General features: G+C 36.1%; 1 protein-coding gene across 3 annotated transcripts in view; it reads left to right on the top strand.

Annotated features, from left to right (window-relative positions):
- Positions 1–23,726, top strand: part of FOLH1 (folate hydrolase 1) — a gene marked incomplete at both ends in the record, with an annotated part of 70,038 nt that extends 46,312 nt beyond the window's left edge. For 2 of the 3 annotated variants that reach the window (XM_082843810.1, XM_082843809.1), the window contains 12 exons: positions 1,295–1,393; positions 1,674–1,759; positions 3,368–3,487; positions 5,683–5,765; positions 7,441–7,504; positions 10,110–10,177; positions 12,490–12,581; positions 14,831–14,921; positions 17,832–18,096; positions 18,370–18,451; positions 22,114–22,206; positions 23,537–23,726. In XM_082843810.1, the coding sequence (XP_082699936.1) occupies positions 1,295–1,393; positions 1,674–1,759; positions 3,368–3,487; positions 5,683–5,765; positions 7,441–7,504; positions 10,110–10,177; positions 12,490–12,581; positions 14,831–14,921; positions 17,832–18,096; positions 18,370–18,451; positions 22,114–22,206; positions 23,537–23,726 (1,333 nt within the window). The remainder of the gene's footprint in view (positions 1–1,294; positions 1,394–1,673; positions 1,760–3,367; positions 3,488–5,682; positions 5,766–7,440; positions 7,505–10,109; positions 10,178–12,489; positions 12,582–14,830; positions 14,922–17,831; positions 18,097–18,369; positions 18,452–22,113; positions 22,207–23,536) is intronic. The other variant, XM_082843811.1, reaches the window with a different exon arrangement.
- Between the last annotated feature and the right edge of the window lie 2,826 nt (positions 23,727–26,552).

Here is a 26,552-nt window from a genome sequence, read left to right as displayed (position 1 = left end):
GCTTCTACCATTTTTTGTATACATAATACTCTGCTATTTTGACTATTCATTATGATATTTAACAATATATAATGCCCCTTCATTTTACTTGATGCTTTTCATGTGAAATTTTATTGTATATAGATAAATAAATTATATAGTATATTACATGAAATTATCTTTATTAAACAAACTCCCTCATGAGATAGGAAAATAAAAGAGTAAATATTTACTCTCTGATAGAGCATTTTAAAACAAAATATTATTTATACTTAGTTTTCCATGAGAAGATAATCATATTGATGTAGTTTTGCACATATAATATATTCTAGGTCAAGTTGAGCTGTTCACATTACCTCAAATTAGTAGGCAGGGAATAAGTACCTGTGTGCAGGCACAGAAAAAAGGAGGAAACTACAGAAAATGTTTCACTGTAAATCATAGGGTGCATGCAGGTGTGTGGACCAGAGATTGAGGCATAAAAGACAGATTGATGTTTTTCACTCTCTTAAGTTTGTCTGGAGCCATCTTCTTCTATCTGCTTCTAGGTAACAAAAGTACATTTGGTTTCCATGCCCAAATCAAGAATAAGTCAATCCATGCTCTTAAACAGTAAAGGAAGATATGCTGAAATGAAACAGGAAGAACCTCGCCACTCCACAGATATTATCATATTATTTTTCTCAATCACCTGGTGAGAGATAACCACGGCTAGTGGCATATATGGGCTGGTCCACCTGAATCTTTCCACCCTTTTGAATTAAAAAAATAAATAGTGTATAAAGCTTTGAGGGGCTGTTGGTTGAAGTGACATCCCTTCCTTTGCCCTTCCTCCCTTCCTAATAGATGAGTGCAAAAGTACTTTGTAAAGGATGACCATACATGTATTTGGGAATGTATTTATCAGTGGGAGAAATAACATAATGGGAAATTCCAAAGAGTTTGACACCTGCTGTTTCTTCAGGGCATGCTCTTGAGAGCACTTTTCACATGATTTACTGTTGGAAAAACAGAGTCCAAATTCTTACCAAGTGTTTGAATCTCGATTGTACCACTAATCAGCTGCTTGACTTTGGGCATGTTACCTAATCTCTCTAAGCCTCACCCTCCTTATCTTTGAAGTGGGGAGTAATAGCAGAACCACCTCATAAGAGGTGTATTGAGTTAAATGGCATATCCCTATGCAAAGCACTTTGTACTACCATGACTCATAGAAGCTATTATGAGCAGGCACTCAAGAAAACAAGTTCAAGGACATTTTAACTTATAACTTCAAAGGTTTCCTTCAGCTAATAATATTTTTTGTGTTCAACAGAAAAATGGGTGCATCAGCACCACCAGATCACAGCTGGAAAGGAAGCCTCCACGTGCCCTACAATGTTGGACCTGGATTTACTGGAAACTTCTCTACCAAGTTAAGAGGCTATTTTTGTAATAACTCTCTTTAGGAGGAAGAAAGCTTTTTCAAAAAACAATTACAGAGGATGACTGAAAAGTAAAATCTACTACCAGCAGGAGACATAACAACAGGTTGAAAAGGGGAATACACATATATCCTCACAATTGGACAATTGGTCAATGCAATTATTGCCTGTGTGCCTTTAGAAATATTGAAAACAATGTCAGATTTAAAAATTGTGGGTGGCAAGCTGTTAACCAGCATTTTTAGTCTGTGTCCTTTATTTTTGCATTAGAAAAGTCAAGATGCACATCCATTCCAACAATAAAGTGAAAAGAATTTACAATGTGATTGGAACTCTCAGAGGGGCAGTGGAGCCAGGTAAATTGATCATTTGCTCAGCAAATATCGATCGGGCAATTCTTCGGTGCCAGGTACTGCTCTGAGCTCTGGGAATGTAAGGTGAACAAAGCAAAGCAACTCTTTGTCCTAATGGAACTCACATAAACACAAAATAGATCAATAGGAGGTAATTTTACATTGTGATGCATGTTGTGAAGAAAGTAAATGTTGGGACTAGATTGGTCAGATGACCGAGGTTGTTGATAAACTATGCATGCTTCAATTAAAGGACCGAGAGAGGAAGATCAAGGAGAGATGGTTTACAGGTGTTTAATCTGAGCTTTCTGGATTTCCTTACCGCATATTTTACCTGGAGAAATATCTTCATTACAACGATAAGTAACACTCTTAGAAAATTAAAATTAAGATAACCGGAAGTTAATGAGTCCTTTACATGGTTTTTTTTTTTACACTGAAATGGGTGGAATATATATACACGTGATTTCCATATGATTTCAGATAACCTGCTCGATGATACATTTGAAAATAATCTTACTTTATTATGTTTGATTCCTTAGGAACTATATGGTTATATTTCCTACCCAAACAGACAGAATTAAACTGAATATCTCTTGTGCAAGCAGCCAGGACTTTCTTTCAGGGATAAAGAATATTGATGTGCTTCCAATGTACCACTGGCTATTTATTGAATCTCACTGAGTACATATTTTGTGCCAGCTCTGTGCTAGGCTTTGGGGATGGAGGGATTTTTTAAAAAGACACAGACCAGAGACATGAAGACCCCTACAGTTAAGTGTGGTAAATGCTTTTTTTTAAAAATCCTTTTACTTTGTTTTGCATGCAGGCTTTTCTCTAGTTGAGGCGAGCGTGGGCTACTCTGTTGTGGTGTGCGGGCTTCTCGTTGCAGTGGCTTCTCTTGTTATAGAGCACAGGCTCTAGACACTCGGGCTCAGCAGTTGTGGCTCGCGGGCTCTAGAGCACAGGCTCAGTAGTTGTGGCACTCGAGCTTAGTTGCCCTGTGGCATGTGGGGTCTTCCCGGAACAGGGCTTGAACCTGTGTCCCCTGCATTGGCAGGCGGATTCTTAACCACTGTGCCACCAGGGAAGCCCCATGGTAAATGCTTTATCAATATGAAAAGACTGCCCAGAAAGCTGGATAGGGGTGCAATTCCCTCTCCCTGCAGAAAATAGAAACAGATCATAGAGAGGTAGAATCTTTGAGCTGTACGTTAAAAACTAAGTAGAAGGATTAGGAAGTGGAGAAATCATTATTTGGCCACTGTGTTCTCTTACTCTGAAAATACTGGAAACATAGTGTAAATAGGTAAGAGAGAAGTAACAGAGAATTATATAAAGAAGTGGATAAGGATACTTTTATACTCACTTATCATTACTTACATACTTATAATTACTGTAATTAATTGAAGTATACATTTGCTTATCACATTCATATTTTCTTCATACATCAAATTCAGAGCAAAGTGATACATTTACAAAAGTCTTCAGGAACCTTTGCTATCTTAACTTGAGTCCTGAATGCTTTGTGTTTAGATGCTATTGAGTCATTTGCAATTTCCTCTATTCTTGACCTGTAATGGCAAGTAATTTTGCAATGATGCTTTCTAGACAGATATGTCATTCTTGGAGGTCACCGTGACTCTTGGGTATTTGGTGGCATTGACCCTCAGAGTGGAGCAGCTGTTGTTCAGGAAATTGTCAGGAGTTTTGGAAAGCTGAAAAAAGAAGGTAATGTAAGCAAAATGTAAAAAGACCATTTTTTCTGAATCTTAGTTTGGTCCTCAGTAAAGTGAGTATAAAAATACCACCTCATAGGTTTGTGTGAAACACGACAGAGAGGTTGCATGCAAATTATATCATCTTAGTAGCATAGAGTACTTAGTAGTGCTTAATAGTAGATAGTAGCTTTCAATAACTAGCAGCTATATTACTTATGTTGGTTAATGATATTGTTTATTCATTTTTATATGTTCATTTTTAATAATTCACTTATTTATATAATAAAGTTCATATTATCTATATTTATATATTAAATTATAATCTGAAATAAAGGAATTATACTACTAGTGGTTTCTCTGGCAACAAAGAAGATGGAGATGGGTTTCTTTACTGGAGAGTAGACACCAGATTTAGGTCATAAGCCAAAGCGTCCTGGTCTGAGAAATGTGAGCTTCTTGGGATCTTCCAGCCTCAGGCCTCAGGTCAAGTACACCAGGTGACTGAGGGGATGAAAGCTAATTCAGAAAAATGCTGGTCTTCCTGCTTAATAGGATGCTGTCAAAGGTTTGATATCTGTATTTTCACACCCCCAGCTTTGATTTCTCTCACAGAATTGAAGATTATACTACTAGCACAGTTACTTCAGTCATTTTAGAATCTTCATATGAAACCCAAAATAAAATTGAGTTCAAATGGTTAGTTTTTAAAGTAAACATTACATACTGAGAACAGAAGCTCTACTTTGTTTACTGACCCTGCAAACAAGGTGTCTATGGGCTGTAAATGTGATCCATATTTTTTTTTTTAGCAACAATGAATGTGGTAAAAATATGTTACATTTGCCTGGTACTTACTCTGTCAGAGAAACAGTGTTATCACGTGTTATCTATTTTGAACTCATAGGAGGAGGGATATGTTTAGTTATTTCTCTTTTCATTTTACAAATAAGTTAACTGAGGTTTCCAGAATGAAGTAATTCACCCAATGTTTTGTAGCTGGTGTGTGGCAGAATCAGAGAACTAGGGTTAAAATTCAGATTTCTGTCTCCCAGTCCACAAAACAGTGATGTCACTCTTTGAAATCAAATGTAAAGGTGCTCTATTCTTTTTTCCACACAGCTATCTTATTTTTTAAGAAAATAGAACTATGGAGACCTGAATTTACATAGCTTGTGAATTAGGTTGTGTTTCATAGTATCACAAAAAGTTTCATGATTTTGCCAGAAGATTTCTGTGGTAAATACAAAACATCACTATGACAATTACAAAGTATGCCAAAAGACTGCAATGATGGGGAATAATAATTAACAGGAGATTTGAATAATGCTATTAATATACTTAACAAAAATGAAGCTCTGGACTCAACAGCTAGAGGGATATATATCCTTAAGCACAAATGAAATATGTACTCAAACAATAACTTACATGCCTGGAGCACTTGTTCAGTGCTATATTTATAAATATTATTCCATTTAATCCTCCTAACAATCAAGGAGTGTTATCTTAACTCTGCTCTTCCTGGTATACAGGTGAAGAAACAAGAGGCCTAACAAGTTTGAATAACATTCCCTTGGTCATACTGCTAGTAAGTGAAAGAACCAAGGCTTGAAATAAGATCTTTCTTTAACTTCAAGATCAGTATTTATAACTCCAAGCCATATGACCGTCCTAATGAATGGTGTACTTCTCAGCGGCAGCAGACACTAGTGTTGAGAATGGAGCTTCTGTTGACTAATTCTGGCAGAGAATGGAGTGAAATCACACAACCAGCTGACATTGAACAATTGTTTGTGTGATGCCAACACAGCATGGAAGAGTTGTAAAGGATTTTCTCTCAGTTGTATTGTCTCAGAGCACAGACCACATCCAGCACTTTCTTCTTTCACTCTAGGCAGCTGCAGACCACAGATGGCTTCCCAGCATAGGCAATCATTATAAACCTATTAGAATATTTTATGATCTCACAGGATTTTTACCATGTCTGCATTTCCCCTTTTTTCAATACAGATGTGCTCTTTTGTATTGACAGATTAGCTTTAAAATCTTTCAAAAGGAAATTAAGTAAAGATTGTCACCATAATTCACCCTTCCTAAACAACCAATGAATTTTTGCTGTTGTTACTCTGCTGGGCATGCTGGGCATGGTGATGTCTTGGCAATATTATGCATTTTCCCAGCTTTTATAAGTATGCACATGTATTTCAGGATGGAGGCCTAGAAGAACAATTTTGTTTGCAAGCTGGGATGCAGAAGAATTTGGTCTTCTTGGTTCCACTGAGTGGGCAGAGGTTAGTTGATAATTCGATATAACATACATTTCCATAATAATAAAGCAGTTAGTATTTAATTCACAAGAATGTAAGAATAACTGGTCAATCCAGCCAGAAAATATTCAAACGTTTTTCCAGAAAGTCTGAAGCAACATATTCTTGTTCAAAAATCAACGATAAAATTTTTTTCGTCACTTGAGAACTAAGTTTTGTTTGAACTTTTTTTTTTTTTTTTTTGAGGTACGCGGGCCTCTCACTGTTGTGGACTCTCCCGTTGCGGAGCACAGGCTCCGGATGCGCAGGCTCAGTGGCCATGGCTCACGGGCCCAGCCGCTCCGCGGCATGTGGGATCTTCCCGGACCGGGGCACGAACCTGTGTCCCCTGCATCGGCAGGCGGACTCTCAACCACTGTGCCACCAGGGAAGCCCTGTTTGAACTTTTAAAGCCACTTAATGTCAATTGTGGAAATAATTTGATCTTCGTTGTCTGGGAGTGTGATAGTAGCTAAGTAAATTCACTAGAAACTGGACATCATAATAAGGTATAATGTTTTAACTTTTTCAAATTAACTCCTAAAGCTAATTACATTTAAATATTCCTTGAGCTTGTACTGTCTTCCTCATATCGTAATGACCTACTCTAAATCATGCTAAAAGTGAAGTGGAATGCCCCACCACAGAATATTTACTAGGCTCCTTGGAAAGTAATTTTACCTGCCTGCATTGTTGGCTTTGTGTAATAGAAGTGTTACTTGTAAACATATGCAAAATTAACATTCCATTAACTTCTAGTCATGCTATAAATATTTACTTGGTTCCTATTATCTAAGAATTATGAGAAGCCCTGTAAACTTCAATTTTCTCTGGGGTAGAAAAAAAAGTAATGCTCCTGTAGACAAAGATTCATGCTGGCATCAAGAAGAGCCTAAATATTTTGAGGGTGTGATTTGCCTCTTTCATCTTATTTTCATCACCTAGAGCTGTATGTTTTTTCACTTTGTTTCTTACAGTCAGGACACTTAGAAAATTGCTTGTTTTGGAGATTCATAATCCACTTATATCAACAAAATCCTGCTATACTTTGTCAGTGTTTTAAAGCTGAGAAAAATGTTTTAAAGTTTTGACGAGTAGGTGGTGTCATAACACAGGAGAACTTAATTTGACGGATTAAGCCACAGTGTGGTTAAGAAATCAACTCCCGGGCTTCCCTGGTGGCACAGTAGTTAAGAAGCCATCTGCCAATGGAAGGGACACGGGTTCAATCCCTGGTCCAGGAAGATCCCACATGCCATGGAGCAACGGATCCCATACACCACAACTACTACGCCCATGTGCCACAGTTACTGAAGCCTGCCCACCGCAACGAAGAACAGCCTGCCACAACTAGAGAAAGCCCTCGCACAGTAACTACCCACTAAAACCAAAGAAATCAACTCCTTTTCCACTCACTGTATTATGAATGTGGATAGTCTCATCTCAAATTTTAGTCTTAAAAATGTTTTGCTTGTTATTTCTTACCAGTGACCTTTATTGAAATTCTTTCAAACATATGCTTGAAAATCTTACATGTCAAATTTGGGGTGAACTTGGGCCAACTTAATTCAGAAACCTCCATACAGTAAATGTAGATGTGCGTTTTTTTAGAAAGGGGTTATTGCTATTTGTTTGTTTATTTATTTATTTAATATTATAGGAGAATTCCAGACTTCTTCAAGTGCGTGGTGTGGCCTATATTAATGCTGATTCTTCTATAGAAGGTGAATATTATTGGTTTCAAAGGAAAATATATGATCTTGGTAGTAACAGCAGTTTAGTTCGTAAGTTATGCACTAACTAGGAATGCAAATCCATTAACAAGTGGTGAGGGAATTTGCTGCTGGTTTGTCATGCTCATGGCAGCTGTGAGCTCTAGGGTGCTGATTTGGGCTCTCGAAACAACACTCTATAATTTGTTTGTTTCATCTGGCAGATTACCTTATCTATGGTAGGAATTCAGTGAATATCTCTTAAATGAATAAGTCAGTTATGGAACTAAAGATTCCTATGATTTTAGAATGGGGTAGCAAAAAGGTATGATTTAACTACTGTCATCATAATATCATGCACACAAATTTTGAAAACAAATGCTGATTTCCCAGATTTCATCTTTCACCAAGAATTTTTTCTTCTTAAATATTTTTTCCTTCAATTCAGCAAATATTTACTAAGCACCTCTCTATGCAGTGTACTTTCCAGGATTTCAAAGGAATTAGGGGTTAGTAAAGAAGAGTCTAGTACTCAAGAGTTTAAGACTCAGTATGGATGATAAATAAAATAAATCAGTCTAGGATTCTAATATATGCCGGTACTCTCAGAAGGATGTTATCAGACTGATCTTGGAGTTCAGAAGACATAATGATAGCAACGTCAGGAAAGGCTTGAGAAATGAGATAGGCATCGAAGACAGGCCTTTTAGAATGGATTTGCTTTGATAAACAGAGATTCAAACTAAGGGACAATCTCAAGTCGATTTTCAAGAAACTGAAACAGTCCATTTTCACTCACTATACTGTAGCCCCGCACGAATCTTTCTGTCCCTTGACCACATGCAACTTCTCAGCCGTTGCAACTGCTGTTCCCTGTACTGAGATTGCTGTTCGACACACCATCTGTTTAATTCTTATTCTTACAGTCTCCCCAGGAGTGTTATTTTTTTCTGGGAAGCCATCTTTGTAGCACTCATCACTGCTGTCATTAAGTAATTATTTGTTTTACAAACCCTCTCCCTTTCTAGACTATATTTTTCTGCCAGGAACAGGCAGGATCCTACTTCTTCATTCCTGGATTCTTAATGTCTTATTAAATAAATGGTGTTTGCAACAAATGAATGAATAAATGAATGTAGGGTGGACTTATAGAATATTTTCTTTAGTTTATTAGTAAATCTGCCATGTGTCAGAAATAGTTGGAGCATTGCATATTGCTGGAGGCACATTGGCATTTACATTTTCTTTTTTGTCCACGTATCTGAGCTGCACTGTCCCCTAAGTTAGTTCGTGCGTTTCAGTTATCTTTTCTTCCTTCCTCTAACTTTCCTTAGTTAGCGGCTCAGGGCTTGGCCTTATTCCCAGCACTGCTACTTTCTATTATAGTTATGTGACCTCAGGTTGTTACTTTCTCACCTCTCAACAGAGTTACTAAGAGCACATATCTCAAAGGCTCTTGTAAGGGCAAAAGAAGTTAATATTTGCAAAACTCCCAGACTTGTGCCTTGCACAGGGTAAATGTTCAAAAATGTTAGCTTGGATTATTATTATCTTTATTTATTTATTTACTGGCCGTGCCACACGGCTTGTGGGATCTTAGTTCCCTGACCAGGGACTGAACCCTGGGCCCCCCACAGTGAGAACACAGAGTCCTAACCACTGGACCACCAGGGAATTCCTTATTATCCTTATTTAAACACACATATGAAGATGAAACACCTTTGCCACACAGAATAAGTACACCAAACATATATTCTTCAAAAGTAGAATAATGTTCTCTCTATTGCTAGTTTTTTTTTTTTTAAGACTTGATTTTAATGCATTTTTTTAATCTTTGATTTTTCTGTTTACGTCATTCCCTGGTTTAAAATGCTGCATTGTCTCCCGAGCATTTTCAGGATCAGGAGCAAATAACACACTCATTACTCTGTGATTGGAATACAGCTTGTCTCACTTTGTTTTATATTTCAAATTGTATTAACTGTTCATTTTTCAAATAATAAAATAAGTCATCTATTAGCTTTCTAATGTTAAAATGCAAAATTTACAAAGAAAACAATTTCTACTGAAACCATTCTCAAATAACCCTCTCTTCAAAGGAACCACTGTCCTCAGTTTGAGGTATTTCCATCATGTTGACATTCATATGTAGAATTTAGCCCACACAAAGTACCAACCAATGTTTAAATATAAACATTTATTTAACACAATATTCCTGTGAGGTGAGTAATTTTATTATCTCTCTTGTATAGAACATTTGCTTGGGTGGAGTAGGTGAAGATGTGGAGGGGTGACCCGAGGTTGTTTCATGTGTGGCACCAAGGGTCATGGTGAGGATGAATTTTATTGAGTGATGAGTTGGAGAGTTTTGATCAGACTTGGGTTTTATTTATTTATTTATTTTTGGCCACGTGTGTTGCGGGATCTTAGTTCCCTGACCAGGGATCAAACCCATACCCTCTGCGTGGAAGCGCATAGTCCTAACCACTAGACCACCAGGGAATTCCCCAGACTTAGGTTATAAAGGGATCATTCTGGCTAAGGAGTTAGGAATGGTCTTTGAGTGGAAGAGTAAAATAAAGAAATGAAATAGAAAACAAACTATCTTGTCTTTCAGGAAACTACACTCTGAGAGTTGATTGTACCCCACTTATGTACAGCTTGGTATACAACCTAACAAAGGAGGTAAAAATAATTACATGGAATTTTAAGTTCTACAAATGATGTTTTCTTGAGGTGGCATTATTATGTTAAACATCTGTGTTGTTTTATAACTTTTGCCCATTTCTCCCACACCAATCTGAGGCAGTCTATGGAGAGCATTGCGTCTACCATCTCCATTTGAAACCGAGAAAACTGAGCCCAAAAAGCATTAGCCACTAGAGTCACACAACTTGTTCAAGTAGCTGAACCAGGACTTGGTCCTGCGGTTTAACTCCTTAATTTTAAAACTGGTTTTTACTCTTTAATATAATGATACCAATTAACTTAGGACTCTGGAAGAGTTGACATTTCTAACCGATTGAGAAAGAGAATGTGTAAAAAAACAGGTGCTGACTCCTGGGACACAGACTGGGTAAGACCATGTACCCAATTCCTGATTTCCTGCTGTGGGCTTCAGTCCACTGAGTTAAAGTTATTGTAATTCTGACAGCAGCACAACATACTAAATCTGGCGGAGAGGTGGTACCTGAATTTCTATAGGACCAATAGGCAACTCTTCATTTTAATTCTCCTGCCCCATAAAGCCACCGTTCCTAAAGGTAGGCATAAGGAATGTTTTGCATGGCAGATTTTTGCTGTTACTGCTAATTACCTGATTTGAACTGGAAAGGATAAAAAGACTTGCTTATTTAACAGAATTACCAATTGAAATGTAATTACCATGAAAGACAATTATTTCCCTCAGATAGGGATTTTAAATAGATCCTAAACATATTGTTAAGGTTTGGTTTCCCAAGCATGGAATTTAATTTATTAACATCTCCAGTAGGAATAGAAAAGTTTAATTTGGCACTAATCTATTCATATTGTTACTTAAGATCTCTGTCAGGTGCCTGCAGTTTTACAATTCCCATGAAGTGTATACAAAATTAAATATCTGAAACATTGTGTCTCAGAGAATTCCCACCATTTATGTAATTTGAGGTCAATGCTAAGGAAGCTTGGCAGTTATATTTGTTTACCAGGTGGATTGGTGGCACCCTGTGACAAATGGAAAAACACTACTTTCTAGGTCAAGTTTGAAATTATATGATGCTTGACAGTTTTGGATTTTTAAAATTCTGTTTTTGTTTGGGGAAGGTGATTCGCGGTATTTCAAATTTTAGTGACAAACTGTGACTTTAGTAATATATTTCTAAATACATAATTTCAAATTCATATTACTTAAAATAAATGGAGTGGTACTGTCCCTTGTATCAAAGTTTTGTGTAAATTTGTAAGCTTGAGTAAAATTATTTTGCTGCTTTATGTATTGATATTTTGACTTAAGATGCTGACATAACTTCTCTCTCCCCAAGTTTATATAAATTTATCTGTGTTCCCATCGACCTTTGCACATCCGTCTATTATAGCACCTAGCACATGAATTCCACATTTTTATTTATAGTTCCCACTAGTAGATGGTGTGTAATTTGTATTATTAAACTTTGTATGGCTGACATCTACAAAAGGTCTTCCACAGAATAGGTAGTCTATAAAATCTTTTGAGTTGAAACTGTTAAAAAATAGAGCATAGGACTTTTATTAAATAAAAAATAAAAACTTTTTATACCATATATTATTCAGTTACAGTTTAGTGAGTATTAGTTACAGTTTAGTGTGCTAAACGTTTTGGCATAACATTTAATGCTCTGAGTTTAGCATTCAATAGTAGGGCATATTGTACTCCCTTAGAATTCTCATCTGTAAAATCTGAAAATGTATTGAAAGCCCTGTGCTTAACACAATTACAATAAATACTCAACTAATTAAATAAGATATTAGTGCATTTGTTTTGTTATGTATTATTTAATGACTTTGACAAACTTGTTGGCACAAAGCAATATTTTAAAAAAAAACAAAAAATACAAACCTTCCCTTAAGCAGCTTGCTTCTTTTCATTTTTTTTTATAAAAGGAGGATGAATGTGTTTTTGAGAGTAGCCTCCCTTAATTTGGAAAAATAGACCAAAAAAAAAAAAAATCTTACAGTGTGACCATTCGTCTGAATACAATGACTTGGTAATAATTTGGTATAGCTTTCTTTTCCATACACTCCATGTATTTTTTTTTATAATAGGTGCATTATATATAATAACATGAGCATTTTCCCATATTGTGAGAAACTCATTGTTGTAATTCTTAATGACTGCTAATGTATGAATTGCATTCCTTATTTTCCTGAATATAATTTGGCTACTCATTCCCTGGTTAATAGATGTTTAGGTTTTAAAACATCTGATTTATAAGTATTCTCTCTCTCTCCTTTTTTTTTTTTCCTTTTAACTTGTGTAGCTCCAAAGTCCTGATGAAGGTTTTGAAGGCAAATCCCTTTTTGACAGCTGGAATGAAAAAAGCCCTTCACCCGAATTCAGTGGCTTGCCCAGGTGAACAAAGAAAACTCTTTACTAAATTCAGTATGGAATTGTGTTGAAAATAAAAGGGTAGTTTCTTTCAACAAATAATAAAAATTTAATTTAAAATTATCTTATATCTGTTAAAGAAAAAGTGATGCTTAGGTTTACAAATAAAATTGTTACCCAAAAACTGGGTCTGCCTCCTGGTGGGTGTCAGCCAAATGGCACAACCAACCCAAAGAGCACTAGATGGAAGGATGTATTACTTGCAGCAAGTAAGGAGAGTACCGGGGATCTTTTCCAAAGCAGTGTCTCCCTGGACAGCAAAATGGGGGAAGTTTCAAGTTAAGGGTACATACATATTCATGAGGGGGTTTGAGCAGAGGAGAATTCAGTTTGGAATTGGGGCAAAGTTTGACAGAGTCCAAACTTTAGTTGATTGAGTTCAGAAAGGGTCAACATCATCATTCCTTAGGTTTCAGCTGATCTGGGGGTTGAGTGCTCAAGGGGATCCAAATTCTGCAAAACAGCTCAAGAATGTTCTTCAGGCTAATCTTTACCATTGTAACAGAACTGGGAGTCTTTACAACTGATTTATTATCTTTGCTATTGTTACTTCTCTTGCCTGATAAGTCATTTGTTCCTAAATTCTCTTGCTGCCTTAAGATCATTAATGACTGAGACCAGTTCAAGGATAAGCATTGTGGTCAGGCCTTTACCGCAAAATGGCTTAGGCCAAAAATGAGTTGTCTTATGTCAAGAAAGCCATGCCTAGTTCTCTTTCTCCAGGGACCCCCTACCCTATCTGCTTACAAAATATTGCTGTGTGTTTTGAAATTAAATCTGTAGGCCATCAAAATATGGTTCGCTTTTGAGTAGGTAATATATACACATGGCACCTAAGTCTGTCCTCTCATCACTGTATAAATATTCTTTTTTCTGAACATTATACAGTTAACAAGTGTTTTGTTAACTGCATAATGTTATAAGAAGAATATAGGCATCATTTCAGGTTTAGCTGTGTCTTCACAAGCACGGGAAGAGGAATAAATATCTCAGTAGTTTGAGATTAAAGATAACAATGTGAATAATTTAAATTTTTAAGGATGGGAATTAAATCTGAGTTATCTGAAAATTTTCTGATTCTTTTAACTTTATCATGTACAACAAATATAGGTAATAAAAAAAGTTAGTGAAGGAAAATATTTTCCAACTTCAATAATCTTTTTCTAAAAAAGCAACATACAATTGTGATATTGTGATTCATAATAAGAAGTGCATATTTGGTCCTCCTGATCTCTTACAGAGCTCCTAAACCCCTGGAATTTTCTAAGTGATGAGAGGGACAAAGGTATCTTTTGTTATGTTAATGAGGTAGTATGACCCCACTTAAGGTGGGGGCTGGTTGCCAGGAGAACCAACCAAATTACTTGAGGGTTGAAACTTTCAGTCTGACCCTCAACCTCCCAGGAAGGGAGCCGGCCTGGAGGTTGACTCAGTCACCAATGTCCAATGACTTAATTGATCATGACTATGGAATGAGGCTTTCATAAAACCCCAAAAGGGTTGGGTTTGGGGAGCTTCTTGGTTGGTGAACACGTGGAGGTGCTGGAAGAGTCCGGTGAGCCTGGACAGGGCGTGGAAGTTCTGAGCCCTTTCCCATACCTCGTCCTATGCATCTCTTCCATCTGGCTGCTCTTGAGTTATAACCTTTCATAATAAATTGATGATCTAGTAAGTATATGTTTCTCTGGGTTCTACGAGCAGCTCTAGCAAACCCAAGGAGGGGCTCATGGGAACCTCCCATCTACAGCCAATTGGTCAGAAGCACTGGTGGTGGTTGTGTGTTGGGGGGGAACAGTCTCTTGGGACTGAGCCCTTAATGTGTGGGACCTGACCCTATCTCTGGGTGGACAATGTCAGAATTGAGTTGAATTGTAGAATACCCAGCTGATGGCCTGGAGAATCGCTTGTTGTTGGTGTGGGGAACTGCCCCCCCTGACAACACACACACAAACAGGTTGGAATTGGATCCAGAAACCCAAAAGAACAGTGGTCACCTCTCCCTAAAACAATCTTATGGAAGTAGATATTTTGTGATCAGAATTGACATTCCCCCCCACTTTTTGTTTTTTTTTTGCTGCTTATATCTAAAATATATCCAACGCAATATATCTAAAAATTATATTTATAGTATTGAGTGGAGATTAGTTTAATTAATATTGTTCTGTACTCAGTGAAGAAGTTACTCAAATAATCCTGTATTTTATCTCTAAAAGGATTAGCAAATTAGGATCTGGTAATGATTTTGAAGTGTTCTTCCAAAGACTTGGAATTGCTTCAGGCAGAGCACGGTACACTAAAGATTGGGTAAGTCTATCAGTGAGTTCTTCATGGTTAGTTATGAATATATTTTAGCTAAACAAATAATTCTGATCAAAAAAAGCGACTTAAGCACTGTGCTTGTTCCATCTCTGATTATGTTCATCAAATTGAAATTCTTTCAGTATTTTAATTGGTTTCTTCTGATATCAATCTGCATGTTTGTAAATAATATGCTTCTGCTGCTATTTCTTTCTTTTTCAGTTTTAGGTATTTATCCATTTACTTCTTACTAGGAAAGCTAGGCATTCAGTTCTCTTATATCACTTCTTCTACCAACCCCCAAATACTTTCCCTCATCGCATTTTTTCAATATATTGTTGTGCTACCCTTGTTGATTAGAAGACATTTTTTTCCTCCGTGTATCCCTACTTAACTCACCTCAAACTCTTAGTATATTCAAACACATCAGGTGAACTGGCAGAGTCCATTTTTCCCGTTGGGACTCTTCTGCTCCTCTGGGTTCTCTGGTTATTCTTTCTGCCTGTGGCACAGCTCTTGGCTGTGAAATTTTCCCTCACTAAGAAATCTGAGAGTATCTTCATTTCACTCGTAGTTTGGATTTTCTGTTTCCCAGATTTTTATTCCTTTTTCTTATTTACTCTCCACGTTTTTGGGAGCACATCCTTCAGGCACTTCTTGAAAAGGGTGAATGACAGCTAAACACCTTGCATGTCTGTTATACTACACAAAATTCTTCAATAATTTGACTGGGCACAAAGTTTTGCTTGAAAATTCTGTACCCTTAGAATTTTGAACTCATTGCTTCATTGCCTGTTGAGAGATGTTGTTTGTTCCTTGATCTCTTTCTTTTCTATCTAATTTATTTATTTACTTGGTTGTACCAGGTCTTAGTTGCAGCATGCATGTGGTATCTAGTTCCCTGACCAGGGATCAAACCCCGGGCCCCCTGCATTGGGAGTGCAGAGTCTTATACACTGCGCCACCAGGGAAGTCCCTTGTTCCTTGATCTCTTGCCTCTGTTTGTTTGTTTTTTTAAATAAATTTATTTATTTATTATTTTTGGCTGCATTGGGTCTCTGTTGCTGTGCGCGGGCTTTCTCTAGTTGCGGTGAGCAGGGGCTACTCTTCATTGTGGTGCGCTGGCTTCTCATTGCCGTGGCTTCTCTTGTTGCAGAGCACGGGCTCTAGGCACGCAGGCTTCAGTAGCTGTGGCTCGGGGGCTCTAGAGCACTGGCTCAGTAGTTGTGGCACACGGGATTAGTTGATCCGTGGCATGTGGCATCTTCCCAGACCAGGGATTGAACTTGTGTCCCCTGCATTGGCAGACAGATTCTTAACCACTGCGCCACCAGGGAAGTCCCACCTCTGGTTTTTTTTAAAAGGAAGATTTTAGTATCTTCTCTTTATGACTGTGTTGCCCTTCTCTTTATGACTGTGTTGCCCTTATGACTGTGTTGCCCTACACATAATGCACATGTGTATTATGCCATTTTTTAATATGCTGAGCTGGGAACAAAGTGGACTCTTTGTTCTGGAAACCTATGTATTGTAGGTGTAGGAAATGTTTTTTCTTTGATTATTCCCTCTTTCCTCTTTCTCAAACCATTATTAATTTGTTTAGCATCTGTAGCATTATTTTCCAATGTCTTTATCTGTTCTTTTGTGTTCTTATCTGTGTCTTTTTCTACATTCTGGGATATTTTTCTCAACTCTGCCATTCATTCATTCTTTTTTATTGTTTCCCTCCATTCCCGTAGTACCTCCTTACCGTGGGTTGATTTAATTTTAGTTTGTGTGCTTGGTCTGTATCTTTCAAGTTAAAGACTTTCTTCAAATGTCTGGTCCTCTTTGGCAATGTATCTTATTTGGGAGGGAGACCATAAAAAAGCTGATTGAAGCCCTGTATGCAGGGGTGGTGCTTGTTGTAGGGGGGGCCTCACAAGAGAGGGATTGAGAATGTGTGTTCTTGTTGCTTCATTGGGAGCCAACTAATGCAGAGAATCTATAGGTTTTTTGTCTTGGGCTAGTTATTCTCCCCAGACAGAAAATCTCTATAATCTCTTACCATTGGGGCTGGTGATGAGGGTAGATGTTAATATTATCTACATTTTACTTATGAGAAAACTACAGCAAAGAAAGGTTAATAACTTTTGGGTTAATAACCTCCCAGAGTTATTTGGTAATAAGCCATGAAGCCTGGTTTCAAACTCTGGCAGGCTAATTCCAGAGTCCCACTCTCAATGCACCACTATATAAAATGTTCTGTTATATCAGTTAAAAAAAAAAAAAAAGAATAAGCATCTAAACGATGGGCAAAAGGTATAAATCAGCAACTCAGAATTTGAAAAGTTGTTCTCTCTTGCCTTTTGTGTATGTTCTTGTTTTTTTTATACCCGTCTGAGCATTACTTCTTTACTTAGTGAGATTTTGGATCTACTGCTGAAATCCTCACTGCTCACTCTTTACTTGTCAGCACACTGCTTGTCAGAAAGTTATTCATGGAATTTCAGTCATTAAACGATTTGCAGCATTGCCCTATATAATATTGTATCATGCTTATTTCCTTGCTTCTAATGATTCTCTGTCTTCTTAAATTGTTTTCACCCAAATGCAACATTATCTTGTCTTTATTTCAGAAATATTTCTATTACATCTCTTGTTTTCTTAAAGGCAAGAACGTTAGGTTTTTTCCAAGGTAATTTTCATAGTATTGTTTATGTTATATGCACATACTTTTTAACTGGTGAAAACCTGGGGTGGGTTTTAATATTATATTAACCCTTTAGTAAGTGGCTTATTGAGGTACTTAAATACTTTCCTTTATTCATTGCAGACAGAAACAGTCTTACTAATATTGACAGTATCTATGATACTATGCATTTTATATAAGTTATCTCATGAGAGATATATTTTGTTTTTTGGGTTTTTTTGTAGGCAACAAACAAATTCAGCAGCTATCCACTGTATCACAGTGTCTATGAAACATATGAATTAGTGGAAAAGTTTTATGATCCAGCTTTTAAGTATCACCTTGCTGTGGCTCAGGTTCGAGGAGGAATCGTCTTCGAACTAGCCAATTCCATAGTGCTCCCTTTTGACTGTCGAGATTATGCTGTCGTTTTAAGAAAGTATGCTGATAAAATCTACAATATTTCAATGAAACATCCACAAGAAATGAAAACATACAATGTGTCATTTGGTATGCTACCCTTCCTTTTTCAAAATTCACAGTCTGTATGTTTCTATTAATCTCTAAAATGTAATGATCTACCTTAGGCCCATTTATTACTTATTGCTATTCCATATGGTCAAATATTTTATGCATATAAATGTATCTTCCATTTCATTGATGCCTGTCTTGCAATATACAAAGTATAAATACCTTGTTAAATACAAAAGAGAACAACCTTCTATATTGTTTCCTTTGCTTAAACTATAGAACAATGCCATTAGGTCCTCATTTCTATTTCAGAATCACTATTTTCTGCAGTGAAGAATTTTACAGAAATTGCTTCTAACTTCAGTGAGAGACTCCAAGACTTGGACAAAAACAAGTACGTTGTATATATATAGATATAAGTTTTGCATGTAATAGATATAATGAAAAAGAAATACTAGCTGACATCTTTGTTGTTGAAGTATCTTTGGAAAGTTTTTTTCTGCTTTCTTTCTCTTCATTCTCACAGGCTATACAGGACTGCAATATCTCTCAAAGTGATATTTTTGACATTCTGAGTGGCATATGTGCTGTTGAGAAATGCTGGTACCTTCTTTACTACCAACTGAGTGGTAGTTACAAAATTTCCACCTTAACATTGAAGGTCCTCCACTGTGTGTCCCCATCTTTTTCCAGTTTTATCTCCTGTTCTTTCAACATCTGTAAATCATACTTCAACCAAGCTCTCCTATTCCCAAAACACACCTTCTTCCTCCCTTTTCTTAATGTCATTACCCACACAAAGAGCTCCTAATCTCCACTTCCACCTAGAAAAATTCTCTATATCCAGACTAGCAAATAAGGTAAAGCCATTAGTTTTTTTTCAGATGTTAAGCATTTGGGATTAATTCTTGTAAAATCACAAAAGTAAAACATAATATGAACAAAATTTTAAGACTGGAGAAAAAGAGAATGTTAGGGACAATTCTTTAAAGGTAGAATTTTGAGAGTGAATATCTACTATATATTAAAAATATTGTGATGATACAAATATCAAATCCTTAGAGCCTGATGCAGGAATACATAGAAAGACAAAGAGCAGACAGAACAAAAAATAATCCAGTGATATATAAGGATGTATTTGTAATGAAGGATACATTAAAGTCAAATGAGAAAGAAAGGTATTCAACAATAATATTGTATAAGCTCTTTCAGGAATTGATAAAAAAGTGAATTCAAAATCTCACTTCACATTCTATGCAAAAATAAACAACAGGGATAGAAGAAATTTTTAGTAAAAATTGAAATATCTTGGAAGTGAGATTCCAAGTTTAGAAATAACAATGCAATCAGATTTGAGAATATTAAAATGGTTAATAATATGGAAACTGATACTGCAAATCAAAGATAAAAGACTGGAAAAACTCTTTTCCAGAAAATATGGACAGGGAGGTAATATAGATATAATAAAAATACTTTTTTTTTGAAAATTGATAAGAAAATCAAAAGAACAAAGTTGGAAATATTGGCACTAGACATCATCAAGAGAAATCATTCAAAAAGAAGATACCACCTGTGTAGAAACAGATAAAAAAATTCAAATTTACTAATAATTCAAAAATACAAATGAAAATAATGTAGTAGTCAATTTACTAATAATTCAAAAATACAAATGAAAATAATGTCATACTATTTTCATACCAAATGAGTAGCAATTTAAAACTTGTTTGTACACATTGCTACAGTCAGTACACTGAAGCAGATGCTCTCATGTTTTTCTGATAGCATTGTGAATTGCTTTAAACTATTAAAAATCATAAATACATATTGTTAAAGTTTCTAGGGCCATGACAGGGTTCTTACACTTTGCCATAGTATTTCTATTTCTTGAATTTTTTTCTTCAGGAAAGAGTCTCAAATTTGAGGGAATAAAATGGCTTCTCAGAGAAAGTTACAAATTATAATACCAGATAATTCAAAACAGCCTTCATACCTATGAGGACAGAAATTACTAAACAATCAGATGTCCACCCATTTAAACATTTTGTAAAGATTAACACTGATGGTTATAAAGGAAGTATAATAAGATATTTGTAATAAAATGTTAAGCAAACAAAAAGGTCATAAGATTGTACATATACAATATTTTATCGAATATAGAGAAAATATTACAGAAAACCAATTAGTATGATAATCGTGTTATCCTTGGGTGAATAGGAAGATTTTTTTTCTTATACTTTACAATTCCTTCCAAATTTTTTATGTGAGTAAAAAATCAACAATTATAAATAAATTTTAGAGAAATGCCAAGCACCATATAGTCTATTAAGCTGATTTTCTATCATTAAATAAATGACGTTTCTTCCTTGTGGAGAACTGCTGTTGGCATGGTATGGTAATCCAGGACACTGAGCTTTCACTTCCTTGAGTATTTCTGTATTTGTCTTACCATCTCTAAATGATAGTTAAGGTACATATCCTGAAACACCTGGAGCCATGCCTTGTACATAATATGAGTAAATGCTGGCTAAAGTAAATTAAAGTAGATGTTGAATTTCTCAACCAAAACTTTGAAATGTGAGGAAGAGACACTTCTTGAATCCTGCTTTTCTTAAATCAATCCCTTAACCCATCAAAGGATACAGAGTGTTGACTCCCTGGTACTTTTATGCTCACATAGTATTCAACCTCAAGACCTACCTCCTCCAACCCTAGGGAGGCCAGCCTGCTTCTGGTGGAAATAGATGCAGTTTACGTACGTCTGGTGCTGTGAGCATTTACCTCCCAGGGATATTTCAGATTGAACCCTGCTCTGTACAAGAAACATCCAAATGGGGTGTGTGCGTAACCACATGAATTTTTGTGTTTGTAGCAATGCTTTATGAATTTGGTTCGGAAACCTGTAGCGTCTTATTGAAATTATGGTTCATTCAGTTGCCGCCTTTGTTAGTTTATGTGAACTGCTCACAGGTAAAGTATATGCCCAGTTTACCTTTATACTATTGCAAAACCTGAGTTCTTGATGCTAAATAAATGAATGTTGAAAATAGCTCAAATTCAATCTGTGGGGCCTTTAATTAGTCTGTCTTCCTGTTGTCAACACAGTGCAGTTGAAGGAATAGTACTGAGCTACTACTCACTCTAAAACTTTCTAGTTGTGAACCTGGGCAAGTCATTTATCTACTGAATCTGAGTATCTCATCTGTGGAACAGGGCTATTATCCTGCATAACTTGGAGGACTGCTCTGAAGATTAAAAAGAACAAATTTTATAAACATTCAGAATAGTAATGGGCACATTGTTTTATTATTAAATCTAAAAAATAACAAAACTAAGATAAATTTTTATATAAAGTAATTTATGATTCCTTATGGTAATGGTTATTTCTCATTATGACAGACTTAATAGGTTGAATTTAATAACGTTGTTGCCCTACTCCAGGCTTGCTGGTAAATTTTCAGTTGTATTGAGTCATTTTTATTATAGTAACGCTGTCCCGCACACTTTGGAATGTGAGCTCTGTGAAAGCCAGAAGTGTCTGATACATAACAGGCATTCAAATATTGTTGAAAGGGTGAAATAAGCACCACCCCTTTTGTTCATGATAGGTTTATCTTTAAAAATAATAATAAAAATATTATTAGCTGTCATTTGGTAAGTATGTATAATTCCCCAGGTACCCTACTAAACATTAATAGACTATTCCATTTCAATATTGAAATGACTTCTATGAACAGATTTTTATGAGACTTAAGATGAAAAAAGTCTTGCCTGTATTTGAATACCTAGGTTTATCAATTAATTATTTCAATATAAATAAAAATTACTATATATTTTTTCCATGGGCACATTGAACTTTTTCGGTCCTTTTATAAGCCTCAGCAGAGTAGTATTTTGTAGGATTTTAAAAAATGTAACTATGCATGCTACTGTTCTTAATTTGCATGTTATAGGAAGTTAAAATATATTAGCTGTGTTTAGTTTTGTTTTGAATTTTTAGTTTGCTGAGTAGTGCACATATCTTCATGAAGCTACAACTGTATTCCTTTCCTTTTCCAGCCCAATATTATTAAGAATTATGAATGATCAACTGATGTTTTTGGAACGAGCATTTATTGATCCTTTAGGATTACCAGACAGGCCTTTCTATAGGTAAGGGTAAAAATATGACTCTTTATTTTAATATATTTTTTTTCTTATTTTTTGCCCTGTGGGAAAAATATAGTTGATTTCTTGCAAGCATATAAAAAATTCCAAAATATATGTAGTAAATGATAAATATATTATTTATTTATATAATGTAATATGATTACTACAGATCTTTATTTTATTATCTTTTTTGTTTCTATGTATAAAAGAGTATATGTTCATTGCAGGAAATTTAGAAAACCCAGGAAGTCAGAAGTAGAAAATAAAAATCTCCCCAACTCTACTTGTCAGATATAAAATCATGTTTGTCCTTTGGTATACATAATTTTAGCCCCTCTCTTATTTTATTTTGAATATATGTATATTTATGCATATACATAAGGCATAATAAATATATATATTTATTTACTCTATCTCTTAATGTTGACATTTAGTTTTTTTCTAACTTTTGACAATTATAATTATTTCTGATAAACACCAACTGTCCCCAGGTTGATCTTACTAAGTATTCAGAAAGAATTAGATCATTGACCAGCCAGAAACGACCTCATCTTTCTGTTTAGGGATTATCTATGAAAGAATTGGAATTGGGCGTAAGGGCATCATCCAGACAGGGTGAATGGATCCCCCTTAGTGGCATAATCATGTTCCTTTCCTTCTTTACCTCTTTACTGTGGAACTTGTCCTTCTCTTCCAGGGCTGTTACATGCACTGGCTAAGCTCCTTCAGTAAAAACATCACCTTCTTCCTAGGTCATGTTGAATGTTATAAAACTGTTTTGAATGATTCTTCATGCTTGACACTAGGTATTATAACATGACTTCTTTTTTAAATAGGAGGAAAACACAATGATAGGTTGTCTGGTCACAAATGAAACCCTATAATCACAGTTGTGCTACATTTCAGAGGATAGAGTGGTATTTTGAAGTCATCACTTCTTGCAGTGTGCCTTGAGAGTGATCACTTCATCGCCCAGACCTCAATTTCCTCCTCTTTGAAATGATAATCTCAACTCTGTAGAGTTTATTTTCAAGGATTAGAAAAATGATAGGTAAATAATTGAATGCCAAGCATGATCCATAGTAGGTGACAAGCTGTTGTTGCTATCATTGTCATCATTTTTGTTGCTCTGAGCCACTTTAAGTTATCTGTCTAAAGTCAAAATATAATTAATTGCCACATATTTCATAGACTAGTCTTTGGAGATTGAACTTGTAAATTTAGTTGACAAGTAGCAATTAGAATTATACAATCCACGAATTGTACAATGTCCCTGTTTTTTCCCTTGTATATATAATTCGAGCAACTGATAGCAAACTATTTTTATCAACAGACATGTCATCTATGCTCCAAGCAGCCACAACAAGTATATGGGGGAGACATTCCCAGGGATCTTCGATGCTCTGTTTGATATTGAAAGCAAGGTGGATCCTTCCAAGGCCTGGGAAGAAGTGAAGAGACACATTTCTATTGCAGCCTTCACCGTGCAGGCTGCAGCAGGGACTCTGAGAGAAGTAGCTTAAGAAGTTTCTTTGGGGAACACGTTGAATTAGTATGATGTATCACTCAGAAAGAATCATGTTGGATGTACTGATAAACTGAAAAATAAAGTTATATACATATATATACATATATAGATACAGATAGATACATATATCCACCTTGGCATTCTTTTTTCTTCTCCATATAGATCGAATAAGGAAGATGGATGATTTTTATTCTGTAATTATAGAAAGTTATTCTGAAGTTGGACTAAGTGTTGAAATTAAGAACAGAGTAAAATTTTAATACACTTATGTGGCATTATCAGAGAGTCATGTCTAATTCAGCACTTACAAAACTACTCCTGTCACTGCACGTGTAGAAAACATCAGTCTGTTATTTGTTGTGTATTTTTAGAATTTTTATAAATAAAATTGTACCATGTATATTTTTCTAGGACTTGATTTTTTCACTCACTTTTGACATTTCATCCATGTATTATTGTGGCCATAGGTCATTAGAGTCCACTGACACAGAGCATTCCCTTGCATTGATATAACACTTATGCATTAGCATTCAGTTAAGACAGAGAAACCACACAGAAACATAAACAGAGAAAGTTAACGTAAAGAATGATTAATTACAATAGCATTGGAGCAATGAAGTATTGTCTAGTAAAAGGTGAAAAGAAGTTTAAAGAATATAAGAATTACAGGTACTTCCCTGGTGGTCCAGTGGCTAAGACTCCACACTCCCAATGCAGGGGGCCCGGGTTCGACCCCTGGTCAGGGAACTAGACCCCACGTGCCACAACTAAGAGCCCGCGTGTCGCAAGGAAGGTCCCGTGTGCCTCAACTAAGACCTGGCACAGCCAAATAAATAAATAATTATTTTATATTTAAGAATTACAGATATATGGAGCAATCACTGTCCCTTGGATTGAGGACTGCAGGAACATGTAGATGTTTCCTTAAAAATAAATTAGGCCATTGTGTAAATCCAATCAAAATGATTTGAGCTTGTGTTTACACCTAAGATAACCTAATCTTCTCTAACGTACAATATCCTAAGAAAAGTCTAGTCTTTGGAAATTCTACAAAAGGCCTAAAGAATACAATTCACAGTATCCAGAAAATAAAGAACTTCACTGGTGGACATTAAGATGCCAAGTACAGATGCCAATTAGTCCTCTCTTACAAAGCAAACAGACTGGCTGATTTTGACAACTTTTCCTCTAAAATTATCATGAGACTGTTTATAATGCTCATCTATTGCTATGGAATTTGGAGATAGTGGGTTCCAATCCACCCTCTTTTCCTAAGACTGCTTGAAATTGTTCTGTCACCTGAGGATTTGAAAACAATGTGTCTCCCATGTAATAGGTGGTTTGTCTAATTCCATAATGCCTAATAGGGTAGCCACATGTAGATATCAAGCTCTTGAAATGTGACTAGTTTGAATTGAGCTGTGCTGTCAGTATGAAATGCATGCTGGACATCAAAAACTTAGTATAGAAAAAAGAATGTAAAATAGCTCATTAATATTTTCAATATTATTTATATTTTTAATGATAATTTTTGAATATATTTAAGTATATTATTGAAATTCATTTCAAATGTTTTTAACGTTTGAATGTTATGATGTGGACACTAAGAAATTTAAATTAATTAAATTAATAAATTAAATTATGATGTGGACACTAAGAAGTTTAAAAATACATATATGGTTCAGATTATATTTCTATAAAAATTTTATTATTATTTTATTCTTTAAATCTTTTTTGCATTAAGCATTTCAGTTGTATTTTATTAAATCTTGTGATTAATGTTTTGAAAAATTGTTTTGTGTTTGCCTTATCTTTCTAACTATACAGTAAGTTTTCTGGGGGAGAAGGCTCAGCTATCTTGTTTTGGTTCACCTACCATACCTGAAAGGCAAAAGTAAGTGTTTCATGTAGACTGGATGATTGTGTTGAATCAATTGAGAACACAGGTAGTGAAATGCAATACTTTATATATCTTTAACACCTTTAGTTTATAGACGTATCTTTAAATAAATTTCAACAAGTTTAAATAAATATTTAAACTTGTTGATTGACAACTCAGAGTTATATGTAAATCAAAAACTCTGGGGAAAAAAAAAGAGCAAAAATATTATGGTCTCTCAGAAACACAAATAGGGCACCCTTAGTCCAGTTTAGAAGAGATTATTGCATTTATTCATTTTATAAGAGACAATTTGTTACCTGGAGTTGATTCACATTATAACTTGTGGTCTTGGAGAGTGACCTGTGCTTGCACACAGGCTTCTTGGTGGCGGCAGCAGCAGCCTTAGCGTCTCATGCCCGTCTCTGGGGTCCCCGCTGTTAGCCACGGCTCTTGCCCGTCTCTGGAGCTTCTTTAAGCAGCGCTCTTAATCCCCTCTCCTCGCACACCAGGAAACAAAGAGGGAAGAAAAAATCTCTTGCCTCTTCGGCAGGTCCAGGCTTTTTCCTGGACTCCCTCTCTCCCTGAGCTCCAACCGAAGCCCGAGCCTCAGCTCCCAGCCCCGCCCGTCCCCGCGTGTGAGCAGACAAGCCTCTCTGGCTGGTGAGTGCTGGTCGGCACCGATCCTCTGTGCGGAAATCTCTCCGCTTTGCCCTCCGCACCCCTGTTGCTGTGCTCTCCTCTGAGGCTCCGAAGCTTCCCCTCTCCGTCACCCACAGTCTCCGCCTGCGAAGGGGCTTCCTAGTGTGTGGAAACCTTTCCTCCTTCACAGCTCCCTCCCACTGGTGCAGGTCCCGTCCCTATTCTTTTGTCTCTGTTTTTTCTTTTTTCTTTTGCCCTACCCAGGTACTTGGGGAGTTTCTTGCCTTTTGGGAGGTCTGA

Source organism: Leucopleurus acutus (assembly GCF_964270905.1).
Source record: "Leucopleurus acutus genome assembly, chromosome: 8".
Taxonomy (NCBI): domain Eukaryota; kingdom Metazoa; phylum Chordata; class Mammalia; order Artiodactyla; family Delphinidae; genus Leucopleurus; species Leucopleurus acutus.
Note: the sequence above shows the minus strand (reverse complement) of the source record. Positions and strands in the feature narration are given on the sequence as shown.